General features: G+C 43.3%; 1 protein-coding gene across 1 annotated transcript in view; it reads left to right on the plus strand.

Annotated features, from left to right (window-relative positions):
- LOC123234424 (ankyrin-3-like) overlaps nucleotides 1–15761 on the plus strand; it is a 69813-nt gene that overhangs the window by 31803 nt on the left and 22249 nt on the right. Inside the window, exons 7-8 of the mRNA XM_044660325.1 lie at nucleotides 9565–9663; nucleotides 14519–14716. Coding sequence (XP_044516260.1) covers nucleotides 9565–9663; nucleotides 14519–14716 — 297 coding nt within the window. The remainder of the gene's footprint in view (nucleotides 1–9564; nucleotides 9664–14518; nucleotides 14717–15761) is intronic.

Here is a 15761-nt window from a genome sequence, read left to right on the forward strand (position 1 = left end):
CTTCTACCGAAGCAGGCAGTTTGGCGCCTTCTTGGAAACTTGGTCTTCGAGAGATTCCCAGAACAGAGATGTCAAATATCAGGGTCTTACAGCCTGGCACAGGAACCAGTTTAAATATAATGGAAAAGGGGGGAGCTACGTGGCTCAGTGAATTGACAGCCAACCCTAGAGACAGGAGGTTCTAGGTTCAAATCTAGCCTTAGACACATCTGTGTGACCCTGGGTAAGTCACTTAAACCTCATTGCCTTACCACTCTTCTGCCTTAGAGCCAATACACAGTATTGACTCCAAGATGGAAGGTGAGGGTTTAAAATAATTTTTTTAAGTCATACTGGCTTTTGGCAATCCCTGCTTCCTTTCCATGAAACTCAGTCTCCATCAGTCATGGCACCATATGTCTATAGCCAGTCACAGCTGTCCTAGGATCTATATTTGCTGGGGACTCGGGTCTTCTGTCATTTCATGATGATCATAACTTAAATTTCTACAGTTTCTTAAAGTTTCCAGTGTCCTTTTCTCACAATGGCCCCGTGAGATAGATGGCCCAAAGACTACTTTCCTCATTGGGCTGATGAGAAAACCGATGTTCTGAGACGCTACTGGGTTGCAGGGACTTGACGAAGACCACTCAGGTCCTAGTTTCAAAAATTTCTCTCACTTACGGGCTCTGGAACTCTCCTTGTCTTCTGCCTCCATTCAGAAAATCTTAAGCTTCATTGTCTGCCATAATTTTTCAAAACCCTCATCTCGTGTCTTGGAGTCGATACTGAGTCAATATTCCAAGGCAAGAGAATGGTACAGGCTAGGCAACTGGAGTTAAGTGACTTGCCCAGGGTCACACAGCTAGGAAGTGTCTGAGGTCACATTTGAAGGCAACTTCTCCCAATTCCAGATCTGACTCTATTCGCTGAGCCACCTCGCTGCCCCTGACTGCCAGTATTTTATACCATTATGGAATAACACAATTGGAGGGATTCAGAGCCCGAAGCCCATCCGATTTTTGGTTTATCTTTTCCCCAGCATATTGTAGGTGACGATGGCTAAAAAGAACTGACTATCACAGCATGCCTTCATCATGGAGGTTTCAGTAGGGATAGGAAGATAAATGATGGCGAGCCTACATTCCTGGCAGCCTTTCTGTGGAAGAAAGTGAGGAATATGCCAAGAATTTGTAGAGGTTTTTTTTTTTCTCCTTCCCTGTCAAAGATTCCCTTCTCTCTGACTCAAATGACTAACTAGTGATTGGGTGTGTGGGTGAAGGGGAGGGAGAGAATGAAAATGTCACGAGGAGGGGGAGGGAGGAGAGAAGTGAAGGAAGCTGAGAAGGAGGAAGCATACTTTTTCCCCAAGGCAGGTTTATCGTCCAGCCCCGTGACGCCACATTAGAAAGCTGTGGTGGGATTCCGGGGAGTTTTAACCATTCTCAGTATTTACTACCATCATGAGCCTGGCATTAGACATGGCAATCAGTCTTCGAAAACACTAAATTCCTTTTTTTTTTAAGGTGAACCACCCAACTTCTCTTCATTTATGAGCTCCAGCATCAAGACTCTAGTGTGCAGCAGTATCGGGTGCCACAATCTAGATTGGGTGCTGGAATAGTAGAACAGAGTGTTTAGAATTAGCCTTTAAAACCCAAAGATCAGTGTGTCTGCCATGGCTATTGGATAGAGAGTGGACATCAGGACAAGGAACCAAGGCACAGCCGGGCCACGTGACTCCAGGCGAGTGATTCCACCCCTCCATGCCCAAAGCAACTCTCTAAAATTCTAAGTTCCAGAAAGGACACCCATTTGCATTGGAGGAGGAAGTTTCCTCTATGGGAGGTCACTCCACTGGTGAAATCACAGACCCAAATTCAAAGGTTACTTCTCAGTTTTTATAAAGCTGAGATTTCATCCCTGTTGAGTATTCTTGCCATTGGGCTAGAAAGAAACTGGGCCATGCCTTCTCCACTGGAGGGATCCTGGCCAAGACTTTCCATAAAGATCCACCCAACAGATGGGAGGCCTTTCTCTGAACATTTTTCTTTATTTTTGGATGAGATCACAACACTCAGACCATCTGCCTTAGCATATCATACACTAGATTGCGAACGGGAAGGCGCCTTTGAGATCTTCTCATCCAGCTTCATTTTCCCATCTCTTGTTCTCAATACACGACTGACAAATCTGCTTTGGATTATCCATGTCTTTATAGCAACATGGCGGAGTAGACAGTGCATGGGACTTAGTGCCTCAAGACCCTAACCCTGATGCTTCCAAGCAAGGTTTTCTTAGCAAAGACTCTAGAGGGATTTGCCATCTCCTTCTCCAGCTCATTTTACACAGGAGGAAACTGAGGCAACGGGATTAAGTTACTCACCCAGAGTCACATAGCTAGTAAGTATCTGAGGCCAGATTTGAACTCAGGAAGATGAGTCCATCACTCTATCCAGTGTACCATCTAGCTGATTGTATATAGTTGGCACTTAATAAGAGCTCGATTGACTGATTTTTTTTCAACAATTCAATTTAAGAAATACTAAGCACCTACTCTACACAAGTCACTATTCAATGAACTGTGGGGACAAAGATCAAAATGGCCACGTCTGTCCTCAAGTGGTTTCCATCAGGGTGGCGCCATCTGCCAAGCTCAGAGAGCAAATCGATGATGGCCTTTTCTTAAGAACAGAATTTCCTGGCAAATAAGAATCATAAGTCCTGCTTCTTGCCATTCTTCAGTTCCCTCCAAGGAGTATTTGCTATTGTTGTGTCTACAAGAACAGAAAGTCATCCCCAGCCCCACCGCTAGCACTTTCCCTCGGAGATGCCCCTCCGCTCATCCTGTATGAGTCTCCTTGTTGGCCTACCATGTCCTTGATTCAAATGTGGCCTCCCCGAGGGCAAGGCTCATAGTTCTGCCTTTCTTTGAATCTCCCAGAGGTAGTTTAGCCCATTGCCTGGTGCAGAGTATTGGTAGATGTCTGCTGCTCACTGGCTGTCTTCATTGGGATCCTGAAATCTTGGCTCTAGAGCTGGCTGGACCCCAGAGGTCTTCTCGTCCAATCTCCTTGTGCAATTGGAAAAGCTTGAAGCCCTGAACTACATTACTCTTACACCCTTATTTTAGAGATGGACAAACCGCTCTAGAGCAGTGATGGGCAAACAACAGCCCTCGGACCAGATGCGGCCCCCTAAAACGTTCTGTCCTGCTGCCCGACTTTATTCCTAATCTGACGAATACAATGAGGAGGATACAGTACAATGAAACTTCGAAAGAGCTGCCTTAGAAAGAGACTGACAGAGGAGCATTTCCTTTCCTTTGGCCCCTCTTTAAAGAGTTTGCCCATCACTGATCTAGAGAGATTAAATGATCAGACTGGTGGTAAGATCAGAAACAAGATCTGAACCCAGAGCTGCTATTAGCAAAGGAGAAAGGAACAGACCTTTATCAGGCACCCATCCGTGCCAGGAAAATATCCTCTCATTTGATCCTTGCAACTGTGTGAAACAGGTGCTATTATCTTCATGATAGAATTGAGGAAACCGAGGCAGACAGAGATTAAGTAACTTTCCCTGAGTCGTACAGCTAGCGTCTAGGGTCAAATTTGAACTTGTGTCTTCCTGACTCCCGGCCCAGCCCTCTGTCCACTACATCCCTTAAAATGTACGAGGAATTATTCATCGGAATGAATGTCTCCCACTCGGCATTTTTGCAGCGACAGGGCTCTTCTCGAAGCCCCTTCTTTAGGCTAAAACAGAACATATAGTTTCTGCTCTGGACTCTGCCATCTGCCATAATGAGGTGAAGGGCCGGGACTGCCACCAGGACCAGCCTGACCCCCTCCTTCTCTCTAGCAATGCCCTTCAGTTGCCCAAGAATGCTGTGTCTGCTCCCCGGGCATGGGGGAGAAGTCAGAGACGTCCTGGAGCCGTGACGCCAGGAGGGAAAGGAGGGGATGTCTACACTGGGCTCCCTCTTTCACTGGAGGTTTGGGAGCTCGTGGCTCCACCTTCCAATCAGAGATGAGGTGGAGCACCAAGACTGAGGATGAGGTTATCCCAATCATGAGCATCCTGGAGCTGGGGGCTAAGTCAGTCCGACAAGCCCCGGAGTCGTGGAGCAGGCGAGGAAGGAGGGAATGTCTGCTGTGAGACGGGGCTGTAGGTACAGCTATTTCTTCCTTTGGTTTTTCAGTCCAGATCTGTGATTTTATTCATGTAAGGATGTGAACATTTTTTCTGCAATTTAGCCTCTTTTTTTAAAAAACCCTCACCTTCCGTCTTGGAGTCAATACTGTGTATTGGCTCCAAGGCAGAAGAGTGGTAAGGGTGGGCCATGGGGGTCAAGTGACTTGCCCAGGGTCACACAGCTGGGAAGTGTCTGAGGCCAGATTTGAACCCAGGACCTCCCATCTCTAGGCCTGGCTCTCCATCCACTGAGCTACCCAGCTGCCCCAATTTAGCCTCTTAAAGAGTTGGGGACTCTGAGAATTTAAACAGCTTGCCCAGCCAGCACAGACCGTACGATCACTGATTGAAAACTGGAAGGGGTTTCAGAGATCACAGAATCCAACACTTTCATTTTACAGATGAAGAAACTGAGGCACAAAGAAGTTAAGGGTCACACAGCTAGTATGTGTCTGAGGAAGGGCTTGAACCCGGGTCATCCTGTCCACAAGTCCAGTGCTCTAACCACTGAGGCAACATGCTTGATAATTTACCCTCTCCTTTTCCCTCACGCTTTGCCTCCCAGGTCTTTTGAGAAGAAAGCCCTTTGTCAGCTTTAAAGGGCCAGAAAAATAGGAGCCCCGTCACTAATAATGATGATTGATTGTAATCTGCTTATGTTCTTTGCTGAGTTTTACTGAGGAGAGCAGTTTGCCTGATGCCTTTCAGCAAAGCCCATGTCTCAGAGGAAGTCGCTGTGCCCTTCGTGTGTGTGTGTGTGTGTGTGTGTGTGTGTGTGTGTGTGTGTGTGTCCCTCTCGGAGCCCCATGTGGCAGAATCCTCCTGGGGAAATCTACTTCCTCTTCCTCACCTATGACAAATGTCACTGAAACGAGCCAGGAAGCCCGAATGGGTCGGTTTGTGTGGCTGCAGACAAGTTCTCCAGGAAATCGTTATAAGAGCATTCAAGATCAAGGGAATTCGAACAACAGCATTGACTTTGCTCTTGACCCAGACCATTTTATTTCCTTCCCAGCCTATTGCTGGGATCGCCCTAAATTCCTCTCTCCTTCCTGCTTTTGCTCAACTCTATAAACTCTACTTTTTTACAATCAGAGGAGAGGAGATGCCCTCCTCTAGCCCCAGAAATGTGTACATGATCCTAGCTTGAGGACTATTTCCCAGCCCAAGAGAAGCTGACACTGTAAAATGAAGGAAGCTTTATGGAAAGAGACCTAAAAAACATTAGAAAGAATTACGGATTTGGACTCCAAGCACCTGAATTCAAACCTTAATTGATATGATGTACGTTAACGTAGTAACAACAACAACAACAAAAAATATTTAGTTCTAACTATGTGCCAGGCACTGTGCTAAGAGCCTTACAAATGTCATCTCATTTGATTCTTGAAACAACCCTAGGAGATAGAGTCTATTATTATGCTCCATTTTCAGATGAGGAAAATGAGGCAAACAGAATTAAGTGACTTGTCCAGGGTCACCCAGTCTGAGCTGTATTTGAACATTTGAATTTGAAATTTGTATTGTATCTCAAGTCAAGTGAGATGAGGTGAGACAGGGATTTTTCAAGCCCTAGAACACTATCTCAGGATCTCTTATCTTATAGCATCACCATAAGTATATGTGGATGCTTTAAAAAAATGGGTGTTGTATTCCAGAGAGCAGCATGGGATCCCTGAAAGGGCCATAAAATTTCCCAAATGCCACTTTGTCCACCATTCTTGTTATTCAGTTCTGGACCCTAGGAGAGTCTCTCCAAGGTCGATGAGCTGGCAGATGAGTGAATGCTGTGGACGGTCATCCACCAGCCTAGCAGAGCCTGGCAAACAGGCATGTTTCATCCACTTTGTTTTCTTGTGTGAGTTGTTCATCTCTACAGCACTGGCATAGACTGCTGCCCTTCCACGTCGTCTCCTCCTGTGAAAGTCTTACCAAGGCCATTACTTAAGTCCAACACAGCCGAACCACCCAGTGGTTTCCTTCTACGTCATGACAGGACGACTCCTTTTTCTTCTTTTGCCTCCTGTGTCTTTGGTGATGACACTTCAGACGTCAGTTGGGACTGTCTCCTACTTCACCCTCCTCCTGCTTTGAGAATCGGTGATGTCTTTGGTCTGAGCACTTCTTCCACAGAGGCAGCCACTCTCTAAGCAGTAGGTAATTAGTAAGAAGTCTTTGAAGTCTATAGTCAGAAAGTAAGGAAGACTTGAATTCAGATTTGGCCTCAGACACTTGCTAGCCGTATGGCTTTGGGTGAGTGACTTCATAATCTCTCTAGCCTTAGTTGCCCCATCTTTAAAACAGGCTTCATGATAGAATGCTTGTGAAGTACTTTGCAAACCTTGAAGGGTTCCATAAGTGCTAGCCATTATGAGGTAGAGAAGAAGGAGGAAGAGGAGGAGGAGAAAGAGAAAGAGGAAGAGGAGGAGGAGGAGGAAGAGGAAGAAAGCTTCAATAATGAAAAAACCACAGACTTCTGTAGCCAACTTGGAGATGAAGCTCTGCTGAGCCCACTAGGCTTTCCTTTGGATATAAACAATGTTCCATGGCCCCTGGACTGGAAACCTTCCCAGCTGAATAGAACCTGCTGGAACTTGAGCTCGGATAGGAGGGTCAGAGATAACCCATTGCCACTCTATCCCATGAAGAAGCCTCTGTTTGAGTGTGGGCTTAAAAACAAAACAAACAAACAAACAAACAAACAAACAAACAAACAAGGAGGAGACAGAAGGGAAGAAAACGAAAGAGTGTTTCCATTACGTTGAGCATAGAGTGAATGTTCTCAACAAGGCCGATGGGTTAAGTATCCTGAAGTCATACTACGAGCCCTCTAGTTCTGAGCTCTTCGGGATCTGGGTTTTCAAACGTGAGATTGTATTCTGAGAAAGAGGCAAAGGATGAATGCTTTGGGTAAAACATATTGTGGTTTCCTGTTTGAAGAAATCTGTTCTGTTGTCTTAGAATGTTTTGAATCTATTGCTTTGAAAATTAGAAGAAAAAACACAATTTCTATTGCTAAAAACTCATCTCTGGCTCAATCTGGATAACTGAGTATTCATGAAACAAGGAAGGATCTCATTATTGTTACCACCAACCTTCTTTACTAATAACAAATCTCTGATTTCTGACCCCTTGGAAAAGCAGGAACATTTTATCCTCATTTTCTAAACTGATGTCCTCTTACTTTCCTTGGGCTCTTTTATCCAGTTTTTATTGGGATCTTCTGGTTCTACATCACTTTGCTTTCCGAATGTACTCATGCTCTATCTCTTATCTGGCAAGCCATCTGTTGTCTCAAAGAATAAAAAAAGAAAGATTAAAAAAAGCAGATCAGTAAAACTCATCAGTGCATCATCTGACTTAAAGAGTATAATGGAATGTTCCCCATCCATAGTTCCACCTCGACAAGAAAGGGAGGGAGGGAAGATTTCTCACCTCTTCCTCAACGTCATTATTTTGTTTGAGGACCATCGAGTTAAAGTCAAAAGGAAACTTAGACGTCATCAAGGCCAGGCCCCGCTCCCTTGTTTTATAGATGAGGAAATTAAGGCAAAGAGAAGTTAAGTGACTTGTAGTCTCCTAAATGGTGTCTGAAGTAGGATTTGACCAAGGTCTTTGGCTCCAAGACCATTGCCCTATGCAATACTTCTGACTGCCTTACAAATGGTGGCACTCAGTACCTGGGAAGAAATATTCAAATAGTGTCATTTTTAAAAGCAGGAATATACTTTTATAAAATAAATGAATCTGAACACCAAAAATACTTGAAGAAGATTGAAAACGTGTACCATGTCTCCCTTCTTTGAGAAAGTGAGAGACAGCTGGAGGCAGGCAAGTGGCTTAGCGATAGAGAGCAAGTCCTGAAATCAGGAGGTCCTAGGTTCAAATGTGGCTCCAGACACTTCCTAGCTGTGTGATCCTGGACAAGTCATTTAACCCCATTACTATCCTTTATAGCTCTCTTCTGCCTTGGAACTAATACTTACTATCAATTCTAAGACAGAAGGTATGGGTTTTTAGAAAGAAAAGGAAAGAAGAGAAGAGAAAGAGAAAGAGAAAAAGAAAGAAAGAAAGAAAGAAAGAAAGAAAGAAAGAAAGAAAGAAAGAAAGAAAGAAAGAAAGAAAGAAAGAAAGAAAGAAAGAGCGAGCACAAATGTGAAATATTGCAGAGACCATCAGTCTAGGGTGAGGTATTGATTGGTTTTACTGAACTGCCTTTTTTTATTTTTGTTACAAGTAATGGTTCTCTGGGTAGGGGAGGGAGAAAATATATTCAGAAACAAAGGTGATGTAAAACCAAAACACATTAATTTAATTATAAAATTTAATATACAAAATAACATTATGATAAAACCATGAATTACTCAACTGTTTTCTCATTTTTTCTGTTATTTCTTATTTTAAAAGTTTTATGGTCTTATAACTTCTCATTTAAAAAAGTGTTGTTTCTGGTTTTATATGAATCCCCTTTTTAAATGTCTTGTCAGAGGCACATAGGAGACTCAGTGGATTGAGAACTAGGCCCAGAGAGGGGGGGTCCTGGGTTCAAATCTGACCTCAGACACTTCCCAAGACTCTGGGCAAGTTACTTAACCCCCATTGCCCAGTGTCTACTGCTCTTCCACCTTGGAAACAATATACATTATTGATCCTAAGATGAAAGGTGAGGATTTTTTAAAGTGTCTTTTCAAACTGCCTATAGAACACCACCTTGTCTATCTTCACAAATAAGAATGATACAAAGTAGAAAATTCTCCTTAGCGATTGCTATTTCCAATGCAATATGGTGGACAGTGTGCCTCATCTTCCCATGAGATCTGGAAGGCCATCTAGACCAGTGATTCCCAAAGTGGGCGCCATCGCCCCCTGGTGGGTGCTGCAGCGATCCAGGGGAGCGGTGATGGCCACAGGTGCGTTTATCTTTCCTATTAATGGCTATTAAAATTTTTTTAAAAATTAATTTCCAGGGGGCTAAGGAATATTTTTTCTGGAAAGGGGGCAGTAGGCCAAAAAATTTTGGGAACCCCTGCTCTAGACCACCCCCCTCATTTTCCAGTGGAGCAAACAAGAGAATTCCTTGAGCTAGGATCCCCTGAGAGAGCTCTCCAGACCAGGACCATGCAGGAGTGGCGATTTCAAGGCAGAAGGGTCCTCGAGGGCCATTAATCCCTCCATATCACAGATTAAAACAGGGCTCATTTCTTTACGGATATCAAGTTTGCAGAGACCTTCCCATTCCACCCAGGACCGAGGCTCCCAGAAGGGTCTTCCCAGGTTACCTTGTCCAACCCTCTCATCTTAGAGATGAGGAAACTGAGGCTCATGAAGACGATGTGGGCTCCCTCGTAGAGCCAGTGTGGAAGCTAATCAGTCATTGCTTGTGTTCAACAGGACGGGTTGACCCCTCTCCACTGTGGAGCAAGGAGCGGTCATGAGCAGGTGGTGGAAATGCTCTTGGATCGAGCCGCCCCGATCCTCTCCAAAACCAAGGTAATATCTTTCACAGTCTTTTCGATTACTGGGTCTGAGGGGAGGCTTCGAGCCCTGGCAGAGTCCCCGGCCCGGCTTGGACGGAGTCACTCGGCATCCCGTGATTTCGTCACGGCCGTTGGCGGTCATCGCCTTCCATTCTCAGGGCGCCTCCAGATGGGACGGAGGAGACAGTGCACGGATGCACGATGAGTTGTCCCAGGAAGTCCTGCTTTTACAGGTGTTTAAATGTCACTTCATGAATCTTTCACAACTAAGAAAGGAGGGAGAATGAGGAAAATAGAACACCTGGAAATCTGTAGGTTCTGGATTATTCTTGGACTGTTATTCAAGTGCTGACCCATCCTGATGGTTTTGTCCAAGGCTAAAATGCCAGACACTCGGTCAGCCTACTGGCCTCTGTGCATACAACCACAGCTTTAGACTTGGGAGGAGCCTCAGGAGCCACACAATAGAGTCTCCTCATTTTGTAAATTAGGACTCCAAAGCCAGAGAGTTTAAGTGACTCTTCCAAAGTCACACAAGTAGCAGTAAGTGGCCAGGGTGGGATTTGAACCCAGGGCTTCTGACTCCAGAGCCAATGACCATTCTGTTTTATCATCCTGACTTTAGGATGACCATCTAGTCCAAGTGCCTCATTTTACAGATGAGGAAACTGAAGTCCAGGAAATTTAAGGCAATCAACTAGCATTTATGAAGTACCTCTTGCGTGCCAAACAGACACTGCAGCTTGCCCTGGAGGCCAGATCTGAATTCAAGTTTCCTTGACTCCAGGCTGGGTGCTCTCTCCACTGGGCCTCCTAGCTGCCCCCAGAGACATTCTGGGTCTTCTAATCTCATGGCCGATGAACCTGGGCCAGGGTGAAGGGCTCAGTGCAGGAGCCACTTCATTGAATCGCTCCTGTTTGTTCAACTCAATGAGTTTTCCCTTGTGGTCCTCCAACCCTCCCCTGCCATCCCTCTTGGCCAGCACCTGTACTCACTAACTACCCCTCTTCTGTCTGACTCACCATCCATTTCTAGAAGAAAAAGAGTCTTTCTCCAGAAAGACTATCCTGGGCATACGACTTCCATCACCATTTCATTTAAACTTTCTGAAATGTGACTTATTGTGCTTTAAGTCAGGTGATCTGGGTTCAAATCCTGCCTTATTCATGACCTTAAGCCTCAGTTTCTTCAAATGTTAAAGGAAGAGGCTGGAAGTGATGACTCTGAGGTCTTACCCAGCTTTGGGTATTTCTCCCTCTATTTCCTATTCCTCCTGCCCCCACTATATTAATGATAGTCTTTCTGCTTCTCAGTCGTGTGACGGTGAATGCCCTTTTCTCCATGTAGGATATGATCTCAGACTTTATTTCTCTGTTTACACCAGCAATCGATTAAGCAATAAGGACTCATTAAGCATCTCTTGTGTGCCACACACGGTGCAAGGGGCTGGGGGACCAGATAAAGCTAAACAGTCCTCGCCCTGAAAGAGTGTGTAGTCTAGGAGGTGACACGTATGTGTGTAAAACTATTCTTGATACATACAAAATAAATAAAAGGGAATTAGGGGAGGAAGGACTAGTCGCTGGAGTGATGAGGGCTGAACAGCCCAAAGAGAGAGACGGCATTCAGCGGGAGGTTGGAAAGAAACCGGAGACTGAGGTGAGAAGAAAGCGTCTTCCGGCCGCGAAACACAACATGGGCAAAAGCAAGAAGGTGGGAAATGGAATGTCCTATTTAACCATCCGCAAGAAGGCCAGCGTGAAGGAAGGAGAGGACTGTGCTCTAAGCCTGGGAAGATCATCTGGAGCCAGTGATGAACGTAACATGCCAAAGAGAGACGGATGGATCTGACCCTGGAGGCTTATGGTTTATTTTGGAAGCTGTGTCCAAACATACACACACACACACACACACACACACACACACACACACACACACACATACACACACACAGCACTTTTTTGAGGCATAAACTAGTACATAAATCCATGGGTGGCAGTGTCTTAAATAGGAAATTGTTTTACCCTGTGGGCATTTTCCTTCCTACTTTGGTTTTTCCAAAACATTTGTTCCTAAGATTAGAATGGGAAAAGGGTTTATTTTAGGCAAAAAGAGCCCAGTTGGCCCACAGGAAGTTAGATTAGTCTGTAAATAGCTCTGTAAACGTTAAGGGGCTATATAAATATAAATGTAGGTTTCCATGCTTATTTTTATCAACCAGTCAATCAACATTCATTTCTTAAATGCCTACTAGGTGTCTTGGCACTATGCTAGGCACGGAGGGATAAAGACATAGGAAGAATTAAAATCTGTGCCCAAAAAGAACTTATAGGACATTCTTCTCATCATTATTATTACTATTACTATTTCTTATACACTTACTACATGAAAAACTCAGTGCCACGATGGATGATACTGGAATGAATGGGACACGGATGGCCTTTTCTCTGATGGAGCTGCGCCCACATAGTCACGAGGGATAACTGATGCAGGATGTTACAAGTCCCCTCCGAGTGGTACTAGGACATCCCACTCTTTTTTTATCATTTACATTTTCTCTATCTCCTTGGAAATAAAGAAGAAATAACCTCTTAGTCTTAATAATACAAAATGGTTTAGAAACACCTGCCCCCAGAAGCCTCATCTCAATACAAATTTATAGCAACTTCTATTATTTTAAACCTATTTTTCCTCTAAAAAGCCCACATTTCCTATTTTGATGAATTTTTATGAGCATTAGGATCATGTAAGACTTATTAATGGAGAGTACTTAGGTCACTGGAGCCCCTGGGAGCCATTTTTCTTCATATTTAAATTTTTTAGCTTTCTCCTAACAAAGATATTGTTTTCTGTATCAGCGAAATCCATTCAGGACTTCCATTGTCTGCTCAAATGTTCAATTTTCATTTGTCCGTGGCCAAGTCCTTTCATTCTTTAAATTTAATTATGCCCATTCCTGTTCTGGCTCAGTTATGGTTGGCCTGTTGATTTTTAATTCTTGTTGAAATGTTTTATTTTTCTATCACCTTCATTTGGGAATAACTCTCTCTCCTCTGCTCTCCCCTCTCCAATAAGCCATCTTTTATAGCAAAGATTAAAAAAACAAAGAGGAGGAAAAACATTTTTGCAAAATGGACTAATAACATTCATCCATAGGAACAGCTAGGTTTTAACCACCTGGATTGAACAGCTTGTCCATTTATGGCCCACTCCACTTGCCTTCTCCCATCACTATCACATGAGGGCGCCATATTGATGAAGAATTAAAGAAACTCCTTTCTTAACAGATGAAAGCAATGAAATTACGTTGGTGACCAGAAAAGCGTCTCAACAATTATCATAAAAATCAAAGGACTCGTATAACCCACATTGAATTGCTTGCCAGCTCCAGGAAGGGAGAGGGAAGTGAGGGAGACAATTTGAATCATATAACTTTGAAAACTTATATGGAAATTGGTTATTACATGTAATTGGTAAAATAAAATACTTTTATAATAAAAAATAAAACTCAAATAAAAAAATCAAGGGACTCATAGCGAGAAGGGGACCTTCGGAATCCACCTTTTCATTTTGCAAATCATATAGGATAAGAATAGAGTTCACTACCAAATGGTTAGCATTTTACAAAGGAAAACTTAAAGGACAAAATATGTGTCAGCCAAAAGTTTTATAAATCTGTCTCAGCCCCATTTTCCCCTTCCCTTTAATCTTAAAATCAAAAAATAGAATCAGTGTGGAGTTTAGCAAGTGTTCCAGATTTCATTGTTGTAGTACAGGCTATTTTGAAAATCAAGAACAAAATGTCATCCTTGACAGTTTGCTGTTTGATGGATGTAAAAAGTGGGAGGACCAGTGTTAAAAGTAGCTACAGTTCATCCAGGTATGTGAAAAGAATTTTTTTCTTAAATAGAGTTTTTTTCCTCCTTCTTGGGAAATTGAACCTTATATCTACTTACATTGTTCCTCTTTAAAGAATCAATAAGGCAAATTTGTTTTCATTTAAGACTATGGGAAGAATTATTGCTAGTAGTAAAGAACTAGAAGCAATGCAGATGACCAGTAAGTAGAGAATGGTTAAACAAGTTGTGGTCCATGAACATGGTGGACTGTTAGCAAGTTACAAGGAATGGAGGCTATGATGAATCCAGAAAAGAACAAGAAGACTTATATGAACTGATACAAAGTGAAGTGAACAGAAACTGAAGAAAAAGATATTCAATGATAAAAATGATATAAATGGGGGTTGAGGGAGGAACCAACCAAAACAAAAAGTCAAAACTAAATGCTATGGAATTAATAACCAATCTTGACCCCAAAAAAGAGTTATGAGTTCTTTGTCAAAAGTATCAGGGGAAGGGGGAACTTTGGCTGTTGAATACTGCATAATAATGTCAGATTTTTTTGATATGTGATTAGTTTTGCTAAACTGTTTTTCCCCTCTTTTTTATCCTTTTTTATGAGGCAAGGGGTTCTGAATCTTTTTTTCTGTCATGGATCCCTTTGGCGATCTGTTGAAACTTAGAGACTTCTCACAATTATGTTTTTAGATGAATAAAATAAAATACATAAAATTATGAAGGAAATCAACACTGAAATACAATTATCTATCTGTATATTTTTGCATGTGGGTATTTTTATGTGTATATATATATATATATACATATATATCTATGTATGTATGTATAGGAAAGAATCCATGGACCTCTGTTTTAAGAGATCAGTGTCTGGTAGTGGGAGAACTACACTGGGAAATGGAAGTGGCATAAAACAAAGGCTATCCTATCAATGATGATTTTTAAATGTAGAGTGAGAAGCTTCCATAGTGAGCACCTCTCTTTTTAAAATTTTCTCCTGTGTTCCTTTGCAGAATGGATTATCTCCATTGCATATGGCGACACAAGGGGACCACCTAAACTGTGTCCAGCTTCTCCTCCAACATAACGTGCCTGTGGATGACGTCACTAATGACTACTTGACTGCCCTGCACGTTGCTGCCCACTGTGGCCACTACAAAGTTGCCAAGATTCTCTTGGACAAGAAAGCTAACCCTAATGCCAAAGCACTGGTGAGTACAGCCCCATCGTTACCCTGGTCTAAGGAAGCGGGGGTGCCAGAGCTCAGAGCCGGCGGCCAGTGGATGGGGCTTCCTCAGCTCTGGGGGACTGGCTTTAAAAGGTCCCATTCTCCTTCCTTCCCCCTTATCTAACCCTAGACCTCTGATTCTGTTCTCATCTCCTCCTTAAGGACTGGCCTCACAAGTCATCCTCTCTTGCATGCATCATATATCCAAGATACTAAAAAGCACCTACTGTGTGCAGAACATGAGAGGTAGCATGGTGTAACAGATAAAGAAACTCTATGTCGGGAATACTTGGGCTCAAGGTCTGCCTCTGATATATAATCACTGTATGACCCTGGGCAAGTCACTTAACTGCTGTCTGCCATGGTTTCCTCAATTGTAGAATGAGGATAGTGATATCTGTAAAACACCTAGCACAGTGCCTGGCACCCACTAGGCACTTAATAATGCTTATTTCCTTCTTTCCATACATCTGCATTGGTAGGGAGTTTACTCACCAGGAATTCATTCTACCAATAAAATCTCAGGGCTGGACCAATGTGCTGGACTCTGAGGCCATAAAGAGGGAATTTACTGCAGCCCCTGCCCTCAAGAATTTCATGGTCTAAGGAAGGTGGGGTCAGTTAGAATGGGCAGCATCATATTTGTGTGTGAGGTCAGTGGGACTTGGGACTAGAGCTGGGCAAGACCTCAGAAGCTCTCTCTTATATAGATTATTCTCATGTGATAGGTGTAGAACAAACACCGCATGAGTTATAAGAAATTTAAGAGGAGTGCCAGGTAGGGAGCTCAGTGGATTGAGAGGCAGGCCTGGAGTTGGGACCACCTGAGTTCAAATCTAACCTCAGACACTTCCTAATTGTGTGGCCTTGGGCAAGTCATTTAACCCCAATTGCCTAGATCTTACAGTTCTTCTGCCTTAGAATTGATCCTTAATATCTATTCTAAGATGGAAGGAAGGAAGGAAGGAAGGAAGGAAGGAAGGAAGGAAGGAAGGAAGGAAGGAAGGAAGGAAGGAAGGAAGGAAGGA

The sequence above is a fragment of the Gracilinanus agilis genome, chromosome 2 (genome assembly GCF_016433145.1).
Source record: "Gracilinanus agilis isolate LMUSP501 chromosome 2, AgileGrace, whole genome shotgun sequence".
NCBI classification, from domain to species: Eukaryota; Metazoa; Chordata; class Mammalia; order Didelphimorphia; family Didelphidae; genus Gracilinanus; species Gracilinanus agilis.